The sequence below is a fragment of the Necator americanus genome, chromosome X (genome assembly GCF_031761385.1).
Source record: "Necator americanus strain Aroian chromosome X, whole genome shotgun sequence".
Lineage (NCBI taxonomy): Eukaryota > Metazoa > Nematoda > Chromadorea > Rhabditida > Ancylostomatidae > Necator > Necator americanus.
In genome coordinates this window covers 23,226,330-23,245,484 of record NC_087376.1, presented here as the reverse complement: position 1 = coordinate 23,245,484, position 19,155 = coordinate 23,226,330, and the positions used below count along the sequence as shown (strand labels likewise).

At 43.7% G+C, this 19,155-nt stretch overlaps 4 protein-coding genes across 8 annotated transcripts in view; 1 reads left to right on the top strand and 3 right to left on the bottom strand.

Moving 5' to 3' along the window:
• The window catches only part of RB195_025000 (uncharacterized protein), a gene marked incomplete at both ends in the record, with an annotated part of 62,557 nt that extends 53,886 nt beyond the window's left edge, over positions 1–8,671 (bottom strand). The window contains 3 exons of one of the 2 annotated variants that reach the window (XM_064212976.1): positions 2,902–3,115; positions 3,179–3,249; positions 3,353–3,358. In XM_064212976.1, coding sequence (XP_064068856.1) covers positions 2,902–3,115; positions 3,179–3,249; positions 3,353–3,358 — 291 coding nt within the window. Of the gene's footprint in view, positions 1–2,901; positions 3,116–3,178; positions 3,250–3,352; positions 3,359–8,555 lie in introns of those variants that run through there. The other variant, XM_064212974.1, reaches the window with a different exon arrangement.
• Positions 8,672–9,167: 496 nt separating this feature from the next.
• On the top strand, positions 9,168–11,412 carry RB195_024999 (uncharacterized protein; the record flags this gene model as incomplete). The annotated part of the gene is made up of 2 exons (XM_064212973.1): positions 9,168–9,312; positions 11,273–11,412. The coding sequence occupies 2 exons, from the start codon at positions 9,168–9,170 to the stop codon at positions 11,410–11,412; spliced, it is 285 nt and encodes a 94-aa protein (XP_064068854.1).
• A 1,359-nt stretch (positions 11,413–12,771) lies between these two features.
• Positions 12,772–19,132, bottom strand: RB195_024997 (uncharacterized protein; the record flags this gene model as incomplete). Of its 4 annotated transcripts, XM_064212971.1 has the most annotated exons (6): positions 12,772–12,806; positions 16,734–16,844; positions 17,315–17,433; positions 17,493–17,740; positions 17,827–18,642; positions 18,734–18,991. In XM_064212971.1, the coding sequence occupies 6 exons, from the start codon at positions 18,989–18,991 to the stop codon at positions 12,772–12,774; spliced, it is 1,587 nt and encodes a 528-aa protein (XP_064068850.1). The 4 variants fall into 4 exon arrangements, with proteins under 4 accessions (XP_064068850.1, XP_064068852.1, XP_064068851.1 ...); XM_064212970.1 differs by lacking the exons at positions 12,772–12,806; positions 16,734–16,844; positions 17,827–18,642; positions 18,734–18,991 and having other exon boundaries at positions 17,184–17,570; XM_064212969.1 differs by lacking the exons at positions 12,772–12,806; positions 16,734–16,844; positions 17,315–17,433; positions 17,493–17,740; positions 18,734–18,991 and having other exon boundaries at positions 17,815–18,417.
• On the bottom strand, positions 14,584–14,943 carry RB195_024998 (uncharacterized protein; the record flags this gene model as incomplete). Its single annotated transcript, XM_064212972.1, has 1 exon — positions 14,584–14,943. The coding sequence occupies one exon, from the start codon at positions 14,941–14,943 to the stop codon at positions 14,584–14,586; it is 360 nt and encodes a 119-aa protein (XP_064068853.1).
• Positions 19,133–19,155: the final 23 nt, after the last annotated feature.

Genomic DNA, 19,155 nt, shown 5'->3' with positions numbered 1-19,155 from the left:
TTACGAAGATTTTCTCAGACGCTTTCGCTGAAATCGCCAGTACTGCGAGCGGCTCGTACAGAGCTGTACTTTGATTTTATTTTTTCTTCTTGGTCCGTACTCCAACATAAATAGACACACGTTGGCGGAGTTTTCTTCTGCATTCATCGTCTTTCAGACCTGCCATGTCGATTTTCGGTTGAAGAGGAACTCCTCGGTTTCTCTTGTGGAACCGTATCTTGAAGCTGAGGAGAACGCGACGGTGATCAGAGTCGAACGCGACGTCCCAAACAGCTCTAGATTTTCGGATATATGACTGAGGAATGCACCTCGCTAGAACCTAGTCGAGTTGAAGCTCAAGAGTCCTCATCTTCCGCTTGCACTGTTCTTCAGGCATTAAAAAGGTTGACCCCTGCTACGTGAACTGATGGCGTCGATGATTCCTCTTAAACGTGGAAGCGATGATGAGGCTCGTCTATTCGCACAAGTCGACCAGACGGTCACCGTTCTCCGACGTGCGCTTCGCTGGATAATACCATTTTCCTAGCACATCGGATTGTTGTTCGAGTCCAATCTTCACATTTGCGTCGATTCCGACAGTGACCACCTGCTGGCTGGGTATTCTAGACATCAACGCATTGATTTCATCGTAGAAGGTGTCCTTAGTGCAGCGATTTCCGTAGGTGCTTGGGCACTTAAGATCCAGAGTTTTCGTCCTCTGCGATCCCGCAGTGGTACAAAGGCGCATCTAGACGACGTTGAGCCAAATTCCTCCACCAGGTTGTTGTAATCGTTCCTCATAGCTGTCGGGCAGCCACCTACTTTATTCTCATCAGCATCGCCGCAGTATGGTATAATTTTCGATGCTGATCTCTCATGCGTGTTTCCTGCGGTGCAGCAAAAGACACACAGAGATATCGCAAAAGTCTGGATAGAGCGGCTTGTTGGCAGTTCAGCGTGACGAAACAAATGGTTGTTGCCAAAGATTCCATGCTCCCTTCAGGCAGTTGAACTTCAGGTTATGGGTTTTGGCGATGTGCTGGACGACAACACCTTTTTGCAAAGTATGGGAATCTTTCGCCATATAACAGTGCAGGTTATATAGTTCTTACGTTCCTAATGCGTACACTCGAACGCCTGATTGCGTTTAGTTAAAGCAGGGCCACCACGAGCAGGTAGCAATAAGACTTGTATACGCGGCCCCCAAACTTGGTTAATTAAACCATTTACTGATAAGAAGACATTGCAGAGATTCCTCCACATATAGTGTATGCTATACAACTTCTGGTGAACTACGCTATAGACATATGCTCTTCACTTCTGTTCTAAGACCCTCAGGTAACTCACAATGTTGCTCCGATTGTGCTTAAGACCTATCCGGAAATAGAGACTTACTTTTCGGTTTATAATTGATGAGAAAGCGATAAGAAGTATGCCTCAAGAGGGTTAATCTCCCACAGTAATTCCTGGATGTAGGCGCAGTACTAAGAGATTCAAACAAACAAATAACTATGCAGAATAGAGATAAAAACTTGACACATCGGCTGAACCAGGGCTTATTGTGTATGGAACATACTCGTTCATAAATCTCTACTATTCTGAACTAAAGTCAAATGCGTTGGCGCATCCCAAAAGGATTGACCAATGCCAAGAACTCCATCCATTGTCCTTTCTGTATGCACCACCATACCTATGTTAGGCTAAGCTTGATGAGAAACAGGAATTTCAAGCAGTTTCTATTCATTCTTCTGGTTGTTCTTCTGTTCATGTCAATATCTGGGTAAATTCCCCCATATAACTGTGCAAGTTATGTATTTCCTGCGTGCGCTGCAGCACCTTTATGCAGTCTTTGGAAAACTTGCATAATATAACAGCACAAGTTACATAGTTCGTACACTCCCAAAGTGAATAATCAGATGGCTGATTGCGTTTACTGAAAGCAGGGTCACAGCAAGCACGCGTGCAGGTAATAATCAGACTCCCTAACCACGGCGAAAATGCGGATGAGCTGCGTTAGGCCACAACATCCGCCCGCCGTTTAATCGGAAACTACATGACATGGCTTAGCTATCCACCTCCGATAGGCCTGTTTGGAGACTTGGGAAAGTTCAAGCATTAGCAGTTCGCTCTCTACTTTTTTTTCTCTTGGTAGCTTTAGCCTACCTGCCATAGATCCTCGAAGACAAATGCTTAGGTCTAAGGGCCCCGACTGATTTAGTTATTTACTTCCAGTCGATTGATAAACTGTCGCCTTCCCAAATGTTTACAAATGCTTAGGTCTAAGGGCCCAGACTGATTTAGTTATTTACTTCCAGTCGATTGATAAACTGTCGCCTTCCCAAATGTTTTTTTTTCAATTGAGAATAACATTTGACAGTTAAGAACTGTGTTTGGGCCCTAGGAACCGTTTTTTGCGCGCCGTCGCGGTACGACTCGATTAGAGCAGCGTTGAGTGTCCCCTAACTACACTTTACCCTTGTTGTAGCACAGAACAAAATGAATTTGTACAAACATAAGGTACTACACACCATACAAATAACTGTGCTACATAAACAGGTAAGAGGTCCTAAAAAGAACAATGAACTGAGCCTATTAACCGGCAAACCGTACTAGATCGTAGAGGAGAGATCCACACCGTTCCTATACAAGACGCTAATGTTATGCAGAAAGAATGAGAGGCGTCACAAGAAAGATCATGGCACGAGTCTCTGTGTTGTGGTAGTTTATTGCGCTTTTTAAATCTTTCTTTTTAGGCTGCGAGTATTTGGACAATTCTGAACCCCCTCCATTGCTCACTGAATGGACTTTCGCAGCTTCTCTAGCACCAGTCTGAGACCCGTCGTCAGTTGAGCGTGTTAAAGACGTTCGCACCACCAATTCACTCCGACCACTTGGAAACATCCAGTTTCAGATGCGTTTTACCTGATATCCTTTGCGAAGACGTTCATTACTGAGATTGTCCTCTTCTTGGCGAGGTTCCTGCGGATGAACATCAGGAGGTCCAATTTTGTGTCTGCGAAGTATCCTCTTATCAGCTGTCGACTGGTACCATGACAACACCTTCGATGTCTTCGCCGACATTATATTTTCTCGTGCACTCACGAATTTGAAATCCTGTAAGAATAAGGATTTGGACCTAAAATGGAATCATAGTAGTATAAATAAGAACACACGCTGATGGTCACGGGACAACATTCACAAATGAAAATGTCGGAACGGAAAGTGAGAATAGGGATAACATTTGGTCTTTTGCAGTCTACTCCTCTTTACCTAAAAATTGCCCCATCGTATGTTCGAGCACAAATCAGCAATTATTTTCTTCGCGAGGATTTGGCATATCATACAAAAGTTCATCTATTTGTAAGAAACCCACCTCCATTTCACTCAACTACGCGCGGTTGCTTGAGAAGAAAAAAACCTCACATTCCTATGAAAACGATGGAGTTTTCCTCTCAACTATTCCCCTTCTTCTAGTATTCAGCTTCAATGCCCAAAAAGCAGCCAAAAAAACAAAAACCTAAAGTACACACATACGTAATGAGCAAGTAACGTAAAATGACTGGGAATTCGACGGATGACGGCTAGAAGAGTGTGATCGCAAGTGCAATATGACTGTTTTGGAATCCAATTTCGACTTAAAATTCAGTAAGAACTAGAAGAAAAATAAACCATATCGACCGAGCTCCAAGACTTGTTCGGAAAATCTTGGACGATATTTCCAATGAATCTCATGAAATAGAAGTAGAACATTCAGAACACTTCACTTGGACGTGCGAGACACAACGGGAATAATCCTACGCTATGTGGCAGAATATCTCTTTGCAACATACAGTACGTTCAAATTAGATCGGACAAATCTACTCGTATTTACAAAGTGTACGGCATTAATAACCATTACTATGATTAGGGAACTGGCGTCACAAATATATGTCGCTTTGCCTGCGTTGCTGCTGCATGGGCGTACTCATTTGTAGCACGTTACGTATGGTCTAGAAAATTCAGCATTTTAAAAAGGCAGTTTCGTTGAGGAGTACTTTGGAGAAAAATGGGAGGGCGGTTTTCATTTATAGGAAATTCTCACTCAAAAACAGCGATTCCGTTGGGAAAAGGTTAGCTCCCTGTGCAAGGACTGTACTTCAAATTGAAAAGGAAATGAACATGTTACTACTAATGCCTTGAACTAGTTAGCCTTCAAGTGGTTTAAGCGAACAATTTTCAGACGCTCAACTGAGGAGATAGAGATGTAGAAGCCCATTCGAGGAAGAATTGACGAGGTACAGAACTGTCCAAATGGTAGCAGGTGAAGCAGGAGCATTTCTTTTTTAATTTTGCGCAAAAACCATCACAAGATAGATCGCCACTTGCAACCACTTTTGTGATGTCGGACTCTGTCGTCGTCGAACTCTCTCTCTCTCTCTCTCTCTCTCTATATATATATATATATATATATATATATATATATATATATATATATATATATATATATGTATGTATATATGTATATATATATATGTATATATATATGTATGTGTATATATGTGCATATGTGTATATATACATATACATATACACCCACGCACATATACACATGAACACACACACATGCACATACGCACACAGAGCTTATTGCACTCATTGTAAACGCCTAGACGCATGCACCACACCCCTCTCTGCGGCAATGATTGTTAAAGTGTAAATAATAATTAACATTTAACAGTTAAAATATATACGAATACGAAGGAAATAATAATAAAAAAAATGAATACGCCACCCGCAACAAGATGCCCTCTCCTCGGTAGCTAGTGGAGAGAGAGTATGCGCGCGCGCGCGTGTGTGTGTGTGTGTGTGTGTGTGTGTGTGTGTGTGTGTGTGTGTGTGTGTGTGTGTGTGTGTGTGTGTGTGTGTGTGTGTGTGTGTGTGTGTGTGTGTGTGTGTGTGTGTGTGTGTGTGTGTGTGTGTGTGTGTGTGTGTGTGTGTGTGTGTGTGTGTGTGTGTGTGTGTGTGTGTGTGTGTGTGTGTGTGTGTGTGTGTGTGTGTGTGTGTGTGTGTGTGTGTGTGTGTGTGTGTGTGTGTGTGTGTGTGTGTGTGTGTGTGTGTGTGTGTGTGTGTGTGTGTGTGTGTGTGTGTGTGTGTGTGTGTGTGTGTGTGTGTGTGTGTGTGTGTGTGTGTGTGTGTGTGTGTGTGTGTGTGTGTGTGTGTGTGTGTGTGTGTGTGTGTGTGTGTGTGTGTGTGTGTGTGTGTGTGTGTGTGTGTGTGTGTGTGTGTGTGTGTGTGTGTGTGTGTGTGTGTGTGTGTGTGTGTGTGTGTGTGTGTGTGTGTGTGTGTGTGTGTGTGTGTGTGTGTGTGTGTGTGTGTGTGTGTGTGTGTGTGTGTGTGTGTGTGTGTGTGTGTGTGTGTGTGTGTGTGTGTGTGTGTGTGTGTGTGTGTGTGTGTGTGTGTGTGTGTGTGTGTGTGTGTGTGTGTGTGTGTGTGTGTGTGTGTGTGTGTGTGTGTGTGTGTGTGTGTGTGTGTGTGTGTGTGTGTGTGTGTGTGTGTGTGTGTGTGTGTGTGTGTGTGTGTGTGTGTGTGTGTGTGTGTGTGTGTGTGTGTGTGTGTGTGTGTGTGTGTGTGTGTGTGTGTGTGTGTGTGTGTGTGTGTGTGTGTGTGTGTGTGTGTGTGTGTGTGTGTGTGTGTGTGTGTGTGTGTGTGTGTGTGTGTGTGTGTGTGTGTGTGTGTGTGTGTGTGTGTGTGTGTGTGTGTGTGTGTGTGTGTGTGTGTGTGTGTGTGTGTGTGTGTGTGTGTGTGTGTGTGTGTGTGTGTGTGTGTGTGTGTGTGTGTGTGTGTGTGTGTGTGTGTGTGTGTGTGTGTGTGTGTGTGTGTGTGTGTGTGTGTGTGTGTGTGTGGTGCCGAAACACCGCCATGCAGGTGATAGGCAAGTGCTTTACCTTTTCGCCATTGTCCAAAGCTATACACCGATGTGTGTTGGCTTTGATAAGGCAAGTTAGTTTCTCTTATATGTTAGTGAGGGTAAATAAACTTTTATGAGTACTGTACATGAATGTTTACTTCGAAATTTGCAAAACAGTGTAAATATTTAGCTCTTTGATTCTTGACAGAAACAGGTTGAAAGTTTTCTTTTAAATTTTATCAAATAAACTATCGTTAACTAAACACTTTTTAAGTTATTGAGTAAGTACGCACAACCGCAGTTTTTTTTTTTTAAAGAAAAAGTGAACGAGTGTACATGAATGTTCGACTAATCAATAAGCTCTACTGTGAAAACACAAGAGAAACTGGAAAATGTGGAAAAAGTGCAATAGAGTGAAATATTTATTCCTGCATTTCCATATAACCATTATATATTTCCTAGACATTACTTTTTCTGACGATTTAATTCCAGGTTTTACTGACATTACCTATTTAAAAGTATTAATTTTGGATTTGGTTCCAAAGAAATATGACATTGTTAGAGAACTCAATTTAAACGTGGCAAGAAGAAAAGAATTGAATGCGAAAGTTTTTTAGGCGTTTGATCTTAGCATTACTTGGACAGAAAGGTCTAGAACTGATCGCATCCATAAGGTCAACTATGGATAAATGAGGAAGCGAACGACATGCTTAGTAGTGGACAACGCTCACCATTCTTCCATCAGAGCGTTTTTATCTTTTTTACGCTCTGCAAAGAGTTCGTTTGCTCGTTTGCTAATTTCTCCTATCATTCATATATACTACTCCGTTCTATGTGCTTTCTTTCTGTTCAATATCACAAAGCTACCGCTTCATTTATTACCATTACTTTTTTGCCATTTTAAAATTGCCCAGATTATTGAATGTGTTTGAAACCTTCACATTTTTCTTTGAGTCTGTTAAATTGAGTTTCTGGACATTATCACATAATAATGTAATCACCATGCTATATAATAACGCGCTTAGTCTGTGGTGTGCATGTGTGTATGTGTCAGTGTTTCTGTGTGTCACGAAAACACCCATAATGATGCAAAATTTTGCACCGGTGATGTGCCGAACCATAGCCATGCAACGTATAGGCGAGCACTTTACCACTGGATCACTGCCCAAAATTATTTGAGTATGTTGGCCTTGATAAGGCAAGTTCTGTCATATGTTGGTGAGGGTAAATAAACTTTTATATGAATGTATACTTCCAAATTTGCAAACTATCATGCTATATAATAACGGCTTATTCTGTCACATGCGTGCGTCTGTGTATGTGTGTGTCTCAGTCAAGAAATTCCAAAAAGAGAGGGAGGTGGATACCATGGCGTCGCTTTGGTGCGCTGGAGCCCCAACGCGGTAAAATTGGATGAGACGGTTCCTGCGGCGTCGAATTCGTGGCCCGACGCCAGATGGCTGTAAAGTGTGGTGGGAACAGTGCGCCTGTGCCGGAAACCATAGAGTGGGGAGAGACGGGTTCCACTGCGTCGGATTGATGCACGGGAGCCCCAACGCGTTAAAATGAGTTTCTATGGTTCCTTCGCATATCTATTCCCCAGCATGTCTCCCTGATGCTGCTAACATCATTCTTCATAAAGAGGAAACACACTTCCGAACGGCTGCTTAAATACAATACCAGCAAATACACGTTCAGTGGTCTAACGTGGAGTGTTATTTTTATCACTACGATAGTGATATTCACGTCATTTCATGTTAGCACATCATTCTTTGCTAATAGATGAAGACGGAGGAAACTCATACTTTGAATAATGTTTCCAAATTGTGGAGATTTGAGAGAAACTTGGATGTAAAATCAAGTTTGATTGGTCTCCAAATATAGAACTGACGCGTTTAGGGAAAAACCTTAAAATTTTTCATCTTTGCTTAAATTTCTGAGTAAATAATTGAAGGAAGAGCTGATAGAAAAGAAACAATTCTAATTCTACAAAAAATGTCGCTACTGTTATTTCTTATTGATCGTGAAGGCGAGCGAAGCGAACACCAAAAACAAAAAGCCTGAAGTCAGGCTTTAGCCGGACGTTCGGGCTGGTATCTTATAAGTTCTAAGTGGACGCATTTATTTCTACATTTTATCTGCCCATCTCCGCTGGCGTTTCGTGCTGGTCTGTGGAACTGTTAAAGGCATCACTCAACGAATCTGAGGTGGTACGGATTTCAGGTGAAGTATTGTTATAAGGGATAGCAGATAATGGAGAAGAGGGTAATTCGTCCGTTTTTCCCTAATCCGGCTTCAGGCGTTCTGGCGCACTATTTTCTACAGGGACTGGAGCGACTGGAGTGCGCCAGCCTTGTGCGGCGCCGCATCTTCGGGGCCGTTTTTTACGGCGATTAGGAAGAAATGGACGGAATCACCCTCCTCTCCATAATCTACTATACCTTATAAAAATACTCCACCTTATAAGAATACTCCACCTAAGAATACCTGCACCACCTCAGATTCGTGCGGTGATGCCTTTAACATTTTAAAATAAGTTTACTATTATTCTACAAACTATTATTCCTCACTCTCCCTCACTCGAAGGCAGCATATCACGAAACTGGTATAGTGTGGAAACCTGATGAAAGCATAGAGATCGAGATCGATAGATTACAAATATGGGCGTGGCCGCTTAAGTCTCTCTAACCGCTCTTCTGCGAGGTCAATTGTCACACATTGTGCATTTGTCACATTGTCAACACATTGTACATTGTCAAGAGAAAATGTTGATTCCTTTTTTCGTTTTTCGTGTCCGCTGTTCATTTCTGATCACGGACCCTAGGAATTATCGAGGAATCTTTTTGCTGCTTGTCATGTACAAGGTTTTGGAGCGGATTATCTTGGACCGACTCACTAAAGGCATCACCCCACGAATCTGAGGTGGTGCAGATTTCAGGTGGAGTATTCGTATACGGGATGGGAGACTACAGAGAGGGAGGTGAATTCGTCCATTTCTTGCTAATTGCCGTAAAAAACGGCCCGGAAGATGCGGCGCCGCACAAGACTGGCGCGCTCCGATCGAACCTCTTGTACAAAATGCTACGCCAAAAAGAATGAAGCCGTGTCTTCCTGGCCGTTTTTTACGGCAATTAGGAAGAAATGGACGGAATCACCCTCCTCTCCGTAGTCTCCCATCCTTTACACGAATACTCCACTTGAAATCTGCACCACCTCAGATTCGTGGGGTGATGCCTTTAAACATCGCGAAGAAAAAAGGGCGACGAGCAGGCTGACTTTTGTCCTGGCCGACCTTGACCAGATGTTCATCGTCAGGAGATTGACCGAAATTCAGCAGCGCTATTCGAAGACATTGCAATTAGCAATTTGCAACTTTGAAGCCGCTTTCAACTCTTCACATCGAGGACGTCTTTTTAACGAGCTCGCCCTGATGGAGTACAAGGAAAGTTCGTTCGCCTGCTCTATGATATGAATCAACAAAGAACTGCTGCAGTTTGAAGAACAGTCGGATGTACAGCACCGTTTGAGATAGTAACTGGGGTAAGACAAGGGGCAATGGCAGGACCTTTTCTGTTCAACTTCGCTGTCGACGACATCATGCGAAGAGCAGTCAATCAGGTCTTGCCGATATCATCCTAGCACCATCAGAACACTCTTGACCAGGGTCAAGCGTATAGTTGGGAAAAATTCCTCCTAAAAACGACCCCCCCCTCGCAGATCTTACCAAAAACGACCCCTCCCCCCCTCGCAGATCCTACCAAAAACGACCCCTCATCTCGTTCCTACCAATATAGCTGCCCACACAGCAATCAAAATTTGGGTATAATAAAAAAATAATAAATTATTTTAAAAAATAGTAATACTACAAGTAAAACAAAATACATATTGTATAATGGAATAAATAATAACTAGAAATTATATGTTCATGTTAGTTATATGTTCAAGATGCCGCGTGACGTGTGCCAGGTGGAAGAAGATCAAGAAAAATAAAAGTTTTAAACAATAAACAAAAGTTCGATCCCCGCCGGAACCATTGTTTTTGCAAAACGAAAAAACAGCTGGAAAAGAAGGAGAACACCTTTTTAAAACAACTTTCACACTATTTCCAACTATTAACAAACAATTTTACTCATCGACAATGGGGATGAGAGTTCGATCCCCGCCGGAATCTAGATTTTTGCAAAACCGAAAAAAAAAATCACTAAGGAGAACATTTCACCGGCAATTTTTTGAAATTGTATTTAAAGCACTGTTTGTCACATACAAGTGTTATATAGAGGTTATTTTAGTGATTAAAACCAGGTCTTTTTGGAAATTACTGCTGGACAGGTCGGATTTTGTTACCTTGAAATAAACATGAATAACTCACTAATGAAGAGACGTAAGAAGATAAAGCTGGCTGCATTGTGTAGGGGAAGATCTGCGCTACAAAAAATTAAATGGTTAAAAATTCTTTTGCAGGGACCCTCTGGTTTTTTTGAAACCTGGTTGAGAAAAAGTTGAGAAATTTGGCATTTTTCTCAACTTTTTCTCAACTAGCTTTTTTTTTTTAGAAAACTACCTGTAAAAAGTAAAAACAAATTGTGATGGAGAAAACCTTCCTCCACAACATGCTTCAAACCGAATTCGTTTTTATAAACTATGAGCAGAGTTATGGAAATTTGCTTGAAGTCACACAGATTTTGACGCGTTGCCGAAAATCCGAGATTTCGCTCTTTTTCCAGTTGCGAGGATACGGTGGCGCCGTTGAAAAATTCGGCTCCATATTTGGATAGAGCATCAAGGAAAACCTTTGACTGCAAATTTTGGCGTCTCTAAGTGTTCTGGTTCTCTCAAAAGCTAGTTGAGAAAAACTCGAAAATTTGAGGCAAAAATTGGGAATTTTCTCAGCTAGGTTTCAAAAAGACTAGGAAAGCTAGAAGCACCACACTTTGTAGAAATATAGAAGAAATCTCTCTCTACAGATCGCAGCCAGCTTTATTGCATAAAATTCACTTTGAGCGTAGATATTCAGAAACTCGTGGAGCCTACTTTGTACTAATTTTAACCCTAATTACGCCTGTAGATGTCTTTTTTTCGCTCACTAGCAGCATCAGAATTGCTTTTTCGACTGAAAGTAAGAAGCACGTCACTGTAGGATGAAAAGTGTGCTCTTTAAATTCTTTTACGCTAAATGCAAAAATAGCACCTTTTCAGGGATTGATCCCTGACCGTCGCAATAAAGACAGCGTGGCACCTCGTTGGGCCATCCAGTATTGGTGAATCACCAGCATCAGCCCTATTTCAACAGAGCCAATTAACAGATATCCCTATCGAAGTCTTTGTAATCGCGCATAAGTCTGCACTACACTTACCAACTTGAGCCAGCGTACTTGCTTTTCATTGCAGCTATGCTTCTACTTTTAGTTAGTGCTCTTACACTTCTGTTAGCTTCTGAAGATCTCGTTTGTCATCCGTTCCTAAGCGAATTTTCGACGCTGCGAAGCACTGTGCAAGCTATAAAGATTGCCTTTTATGGTGCTCAATACGAAGTCACCTCTGGTTAGTTTCATTTCTTTCATATAAATTAGTAACACACAATTTTGTAGCCACCTGTGAAAAGTCAAATCTACATACCAATTGTCATATTCCGATTTTGGAAACTGATTGTCTCTATCACGAGCTCGTGTGCGTTCTCGGTATGCTGTTGTAGAGCCTGCTCAGGGAGCCTCAGACTAACTCTACGTATCCATGTTTTATTGAGGCGGGTGTGGTGTAGCGGTTAGGGGTTCCGCTTCCTGCACGATCGATCGGAGTTTCGAATCCGCCCTAGTGCTCACCAAGCCTTTCATCCCTCCGGGGTCGATAAATTGGTACCAGACATCTCTGGGAGGACAAAAAAAAAACACTGACTTGACACATCGGCTAGCAGCCGCAAGTCATTGTAGGCCAGTTATACGTTCGTAAACCTCAAACGATTCTGAATTGAAGTGAACGTGGGGGCGCATCCCAAGTGGATTGATTAACGCCAGAAACTTTATCCTTTATCCATGTTTTATTAAACGGACAGGACCATCATAAAGATGTGGACTATCAATTTGACTCGCACTAATGTTTTCTCTGCAGATAGGACACATGATAGCTAATGTAATTTGTATATGAAGGGAAAATAAATTAATGTTGAAGAAAAATTGACTTTATTTCGTAATGTAGATTGAAGATAACTTGTAAAGAACTGAGATAATAAGTAATTGCTAGAGCTCGACTAACTCGGATGAGCACAACCTCAGATAATGACTTTCTTGTAGGCTTACATGACCCCGTGTTCTTCTTGCAGATGACGGGCTATAGAGAGGCCTTCATTCAACACCAGTAGGCACAAGTAAAATGTCCTATGTGTGCACTGCTCACAAATGAAATTTCACGGCAAAGCTGAGAACTACTCACGCTTATAAAAAAAAGCGATAAAACATTACGCTTTTATGATATCATTAACTAATATACCTTTTGTGAGCGAATAAAACTACTTACGCTTGTATAATAATGACACTTTAAACTAGCTTTGCTTGTTTGTTTTTGCTTCCTGTCAGAAATATGTATTTGTCACGTTTCTATGTACCTTTAGTAAGTCATACACCATCGTACAGTAGTAGATATCAGTTGATTTTGGGACTCTGTTATCGTAGAGTAAAATCAACAGTGAACAAAGTACACAACAACATGAAAATCCGATAACTACAACTTGATAACAATTAGAGCAAAAATTACAGCACTCAACAAAACAGCAACAGTAAAATAATGAAATCAAAATGGACTGCAATTCTCCTTCGTCATAAGGCAGGAAGACACTTCTTCGGTCCTTCGGTTTCGTGAGCCGACATTCCACAAACACTCTACACTTAACCCAGTTATCTTTCAATAAGTCGTTAGCTGGTGTTCTTCGAAATCACTTCACGCAGAACTGTAATTGGTCTACAAAGTATTGAGGAAGTGTTCTTACTGGCTGCAAAGGCTGCTTCTGCCTCTTCGCTTGAATTCCCGTCTTCTGGAACTTTATTTCAAGTAACATAAGAACATTGAAATTACGTGTACCTAGTTAAGTTAGCTAGACGCATTTGTGACGGATTCAGCATGCGACCCACCACTGGTAGATCAGAGCGATATGCAAGCCGCTGTCTCTTAAAAGAATCAGCCCATGAATCTGATGTGGTCCGAGGGACAAAGACTATAGATGGCGTAGGTTGGAAAAATGGGTGAGATCTCACTCCTTTCTTCCTGCATCACTGTAAACAGAGGGTTTCTGAATGCGGTTCCTTACGAAGTCGTCTACTGCAATGTGCCACGCTTGCACACGCCCCGCCTGCGATTCGACGAAAATCCATTCGGACGCCCGCTGGGCAATTCATTTCATTTTTCGTTGCTTTTTCTTGGTTTTTTTTTTCGTTATTTTTTCACGGCTAGATAACAGAGTAATAATGGTAGGCACAGGATCGTACCTGAAAAGGAATTTATAGAGAGAAGGTGAAAACAACGAAAAAAAGGAAGGTGTAAAGACGAAAGGAGGAAAAAAAGCAAAAAGAAAGTGTTAGCACCGAGTGACAACAATAACATGATGAAGAAGAAGACAAAGAAGCGAAAACGTAAACGAAAACACAACAGGAAAACTACGAAAAAAAACGCACAGAAACACAAAAATAACAGAAAAAAAAAACAAGAGAAAACAGCGAAAAATGAAATGAATTGTCCATCGGGCGGGGGGTCAAGCGTGGCGCATTGCAATAAAGGACGTCGTAAGGAACCGCATTCAGAAGCCCTCTGTTTACAGTGATACAGGAAGAGATGAGCGAGATCTCACCCATTTTTCAAATCTACGCTCCTGTAAATTCTTTATCCCTCGGAAATCCATACCATGTCAGATTCGTGGGGTTATGCCTTTTACGGCGGGTCCACACTTGATCGACTTTCCCAGTGTAGATTTCCTCAGCATTTCCTCCATGTGTGCTGCCGTTTCTGTCGAGTGGTCTTGTATGTTGCCTCTACGTTCTTTCGTGGGGCACAACAGGTTTTCATGCAGTGCTTCATAAGTCTGAGACACAACATTTCTATAATCTCGCAATAGAGCCCAAGTAGATTCTTTTACTTACTGATTCAACCCCTTGGCTTAAATTAAATTCGTTATGGGAAGTGAGGTCTCCCTCGTATCAGGTACTCTTGTCCAACTAGTACAATGACACTGGATTTAAAAAATACTGTATTTGTTAGAACAACCTTGTGGTGCGTACAAGAGAGCCGCATGAACATGAGTACACGACACCCCTAACTTTGAGCCGTGAGTGCATTCCCAGCGGAATCCATACGGACATGCGTTGCAACCATGTTTTTGACAATGGTTGTTTAGCTGTAACTTTTCTCTCTTTGAATTTTTCCCAATACATTCGTTACGTTCCTTACCTACGTGTCGCAAATGCAAATCGCTTGCCCAAGGAAATAGTCGCTATTGCTGTCTCTCACTTTCCAGCGACCTTCATGCACCACCTGCACATCACTTTTGTTGGCGCCGAAAACTTTGACCACTAAAGAGTGAGCGAGATGGTGCTCTTGAAGTCGCTGTCTATAGTCCACGTTCAATCTAAAATGATAGTGATCTAAACAAGTGCGCTATGCAATATCCAAGAAATCCACTTTTATCCTCCTATCTCTCTCTAACTCGGTGGCATCGACACAAAATGAACAGTGTTCTACCCTTGGTCCGCACTCCGTGTACTCAGTTTTGGATACATTGAGGCGCAATCCATGTTGCTGCAGCCAATTCTTCCAAGACTGTACTTGTTTGACGATCTTCTCGAGACTCCGACACGAGCATGACATCGTCGGCAAAGAGTAGGGCACACGGATGCTGCTTCCGGATTCCCTTCGTTATCGTATCCATGCAGAGGATGAACAGCGGGGGTGAGTGATAAAGCCTGATGAACCCCTACTTCTACACGGAATGACCTGCTTGTACCAGCAGCACACCGTACAACGCTGGTAGGCTTCGCATAAAGCAGCTTCGTCCACCGCACATATTCCTCTGGTACTCTATGGGACCTCATGGACATCCATCACAGCTTATGTGGGACGTGGTCGGAAGCTTTATTCAGATCAAGAAGAGCAAGATGCACACCGCGCGGTTCTTCTCTCGATGTTTTTCCAGGAGGATGCCAACAGTATGGACAGCATTTATAGTACTGCAGTCCTTCACAAAGCCGCACTGGGTGAGTGAAATCTTGAAAAAAAGTGAAAGAACAATCTTACTCAGACGAACTTCCAGGACACGCTCAAAAACCATCGTATGGCACAGCAGTCGTATAGGCCTGTGTGAAATGCAGTCAGCAATGTCCCCTTTCTCTTTCAAGATAGGCACGGTCACGGAAGTTTGCCAAACGTGTGGAGTCCGTCCTTCTGCAACTATCTTGTCAAATAGAGTTGCGAGCCACACGGACCCTCGATAGCCTCCTTCGACTGTAGTAATTGGTAAAACCTGATCCAAGATCCTGGACGCTGGGAGCAGCTGCGATGAGAGGATGACAGACCTCTTCGTTACACAACTGATTGTAGTACTCCCGCCACTTCTCCAGGATCTGATCAGAGCGACGCGGAACGGCGCCACCAGCTAGCTCCCCCAAGGATCTTTGTGTGCTCCATATCCAACATTGAGAGGTGACGCGCTCTGACTAAACGATACACTGCCCGCTCGCCTTTTCTGTTATCGAGCATGTCGTACACAGCTTTGTAGCGGTCTGACTTCGCCTTGGAGACTGCCTTCTTAGCCCCCTTTTCGCCGCTAGGTAAGCATCCCGATCTCCAGGCTGACGTGTCCTCCACCAGTGGTTATGTTTGGATTTCTTTTTACGATTTGCCGCCTGAACGCTCTCCAAAATCACGTAGCCTTTTGCATACTGCCCTTCCCTAGAGTCGTTTTCCCGGAGTGTTCTCCGCGGTCAAGCGTATGACGTTGAAAAAAGACCACATTTCCTCCACACTTTGGGAAGATCTGGAGCAGTACATATAATCTCTGGAAGGCGAAAATGTACTTCTAATCGGAGGAGACTACAACGGACGTGTCGGTTCTCGGAAAGACGGGTTCGGGAGTTGTCATGGAGGGTACGGCTATGGAGCTCTTAACAACGACGGGCTGCTTCTACTTATGCAGGATTAAAAAATCATCCCTCCAGACCATGTCACCGCCCAACACCATTTGCTCGTCATGGACTTGAAAATCTTACGTCCAAGGAAGAGACATCCAAGGATTGATGTAATCGAAAGAAGGTATTGTCCGCGTCCTTGGCTTTACCTTCCTTTCCCCACCCTACTCATAATGTGAATGAAACGTCCTCGACTACTTAAGTGACGAATGGAAACATACGTATGTTAAGAATACAACATGCTTACCACATAAATAGTTGGATATACTCTTACTCATATATATATATATATATATATATATATATATATATATATATATGTATATATGTGTATATATGTGTATGTATACATATAGATACATATATATACATATATATATAATGTATAATCTATAATATATATGATGGACTTCCACCCAGAGGGCATCTCGTAGAATGTTCTAGAAGGTTATCTCAGTCGTACATAAGTAGAGTGCTTTTTGTCCACCTAGAGATATAATAATTATTCTTCATAATCTTTTCATACCCTTCCTAGTTGTACTCGCTACATCTACATCTGCGCAATGATTGATTTTCTCGCATTCTCTTCGTTTTAAATCTTATTTTTTGCTTCCACTCTTCTCACTTGTGCATAATGAGACTATTTTTTGAGTAAGCGTCGCGCAGTGGAAGCAACTCTCAACCCATACAAGGAAAAGCCTTACCTCTAACAGATGATCTGGGCTTCGCCCCCATCGGGAGCATCCTCGAGAGGCTCAGGCTAGCGAAGCGGTCCTTGGTGTCGTCGTCCCACGCGTCCCTGATCGGTCCTCGGTCTGCAGGTATCCAGTGGCTAGGGTGCTCCTCGTGTGCTCCAAGCGTGGGCTCTTATGAGCCCAGCCGCGAGACTGCTCCGCCTCTCGTGCTAGATAGTCCCGCCCCTAAAGGGAATATTACAGTATCGATCAACTTACGATAGAGCGCATTATCCACATTACTTACACCTCCCCCCCCCCCCTTACTTTAAGTCCGTCTCGGACTTCCATATATTCACAAATAACCCGCTACAAATTACAAATAGTGACCCGATAAATAGAAATATATACCTATATTTGCCTATAATATATTTACATACTTACATAATTACATAAATAACAGGCCGGCCGAGGCAACAACTACTCGTTTTCGAAATAGCGAGGGAGGTCTGCTGCAGGCACAATGGCATTAAGGGAGCTGGCCTTACCGACCACGCGACCCCAGAAAAGGACGCGGCGAAGGGAACGAACGTGTCCAAAGATGAACTGACCTTGGCGATATCGGGATATGGCTGCTTTCGTACGCCTATACTCGTCGGGGAAATCGGCAGACTCTGGCGCGACATGTGTGTTCGAGTGGTTAAAAGGAGGACCACCTCTTTTTCTCTTCCTTGGACAGAGTCGACTGTGGAGAGCTCCACACCCAGTTCGTCGGCCGCCCGCTCTAACCGGCGATACTGTTCGCGATAAAACGTTATGATCCAAAGCTGGGCTGGTGTCAGACATCGACACAAAAGCTCTAGGCATACTTCCGCCTTCGTACTGTTGTAATAGGACATATTGGCCGCACGTTCGGATTGGCCATCTACGTTGATGAACACAAAAGGAATAGTGGGAGTCGGAAACGTAAGAGCGTCTAGAAGTAGCGTCCTGTTTCCGGCCCTACGCCGCTGACAAGCGCAAACTCGTAAGCGACCCTATTGGGAAGCTCGTTAAGGGCAGGATGGGCCCTATACGTACGAAGCAAAGGGGCTACTGGAACCGCGCGCGCTCACCACAATACCGACATGATGCTGCGAGCTCCGTAGATGATTGGATTCGATTCACGATGACACTTCGCGAGCGGCTCGAGCTGGTGAGTGTCGCGGATATAGACCTGCTGTGCCCTAAGCAGAAGACTCGCGAACGCCGCCAGCACTAGCTCTGGGATCTGGGAAGCTTTGTCACCTATGAGAACCTTAAATCGACTACTACATCCGGCGAAGGCACCATGTTCCGTACCCATGGTGTTCAGGAGAGACGCAGTTGTTATACATAGCACGTGGGAAGGACGGAACTTGAGCACAAGCAGGATCATCTGCTCCAGCGTCCGAGAAAAATGCCGCTCGGCCACAGTGTATTCCTCTTTATCTTCCTCAGTCATATGGAGAGCAAGTTTGGGGTCATTGATGTATTCCTCTAAGACCCTACGCCCAGCTGGGAAACGATCACACACACTCCTCTCTGCGTCGGAAAGGACCTCGGCGTAGGTCTCTCCTAGCGACATGAGAATCTTATTCAGGTCAACTGGTGTAGGTGTAAGATTCTCCTGAGCTGCTGAGTCCGCCACAAACCGTAACACGTTCAGGTCCCTATAAGCCGAAAGCGATAACATCGTCTGAGCGAACTGGGCCACAGCCGCGTTGGTACTTGCTGTTGCCAAAACGGGGGCGCCTCCTGTTTCCCATCGAGCAGCAATAATTGCACCAACGACTGTCTTGCCCGTACCGAAAGCCGCCTGGATAGCAGTAATTGGGCTGCCTCCGACCCCCGATGCTATGGCTTCGCATTGCTCCGTGAAGAGAGTGACGTCGGGTATCGTGTATCGTGACAACCGTGTCTTGAGCCATATACTCGATCCATGATGGCGAGGGCTACCGATCCTCGCGCAAAGTTATCTGTCAGTGCATCCTAGAAATATGCTCGTCCACGGGGTTGGCAGCAGCTGATGCTTTCGTCAGACGGATCGCGATATCGAGGAGGATGCCCTCGTCAATGGGGCAACCGTGTTCGTGGGCGAGACGCTCTACCGACCGACTGTGCCAACCGCTGATATCGACTACTACCCTCAAATTCTTGGACTGCGAGTCCAGGTCTGCTCGTCTGACTGTGGCGCGCGTGGTAGTATTAGCGCCGACTATCCACATGGCTACTGGCCGGCTACCAGCACATTCAGCTTCGGTTGTCATGTCCGCGAGGACGAAATGGACGCGCAATGGAAAGATCTGAAAACTGGGTGTCGTTGCGATCACCAAGTGTGTCTGCCGATCGTCGTGCATAGTGCTTATTGCCGATAAAGCCGAACAGACTACGTTGAAGATTCGAGCCATTTGCCGCTTGGCTAAGTCGGGAA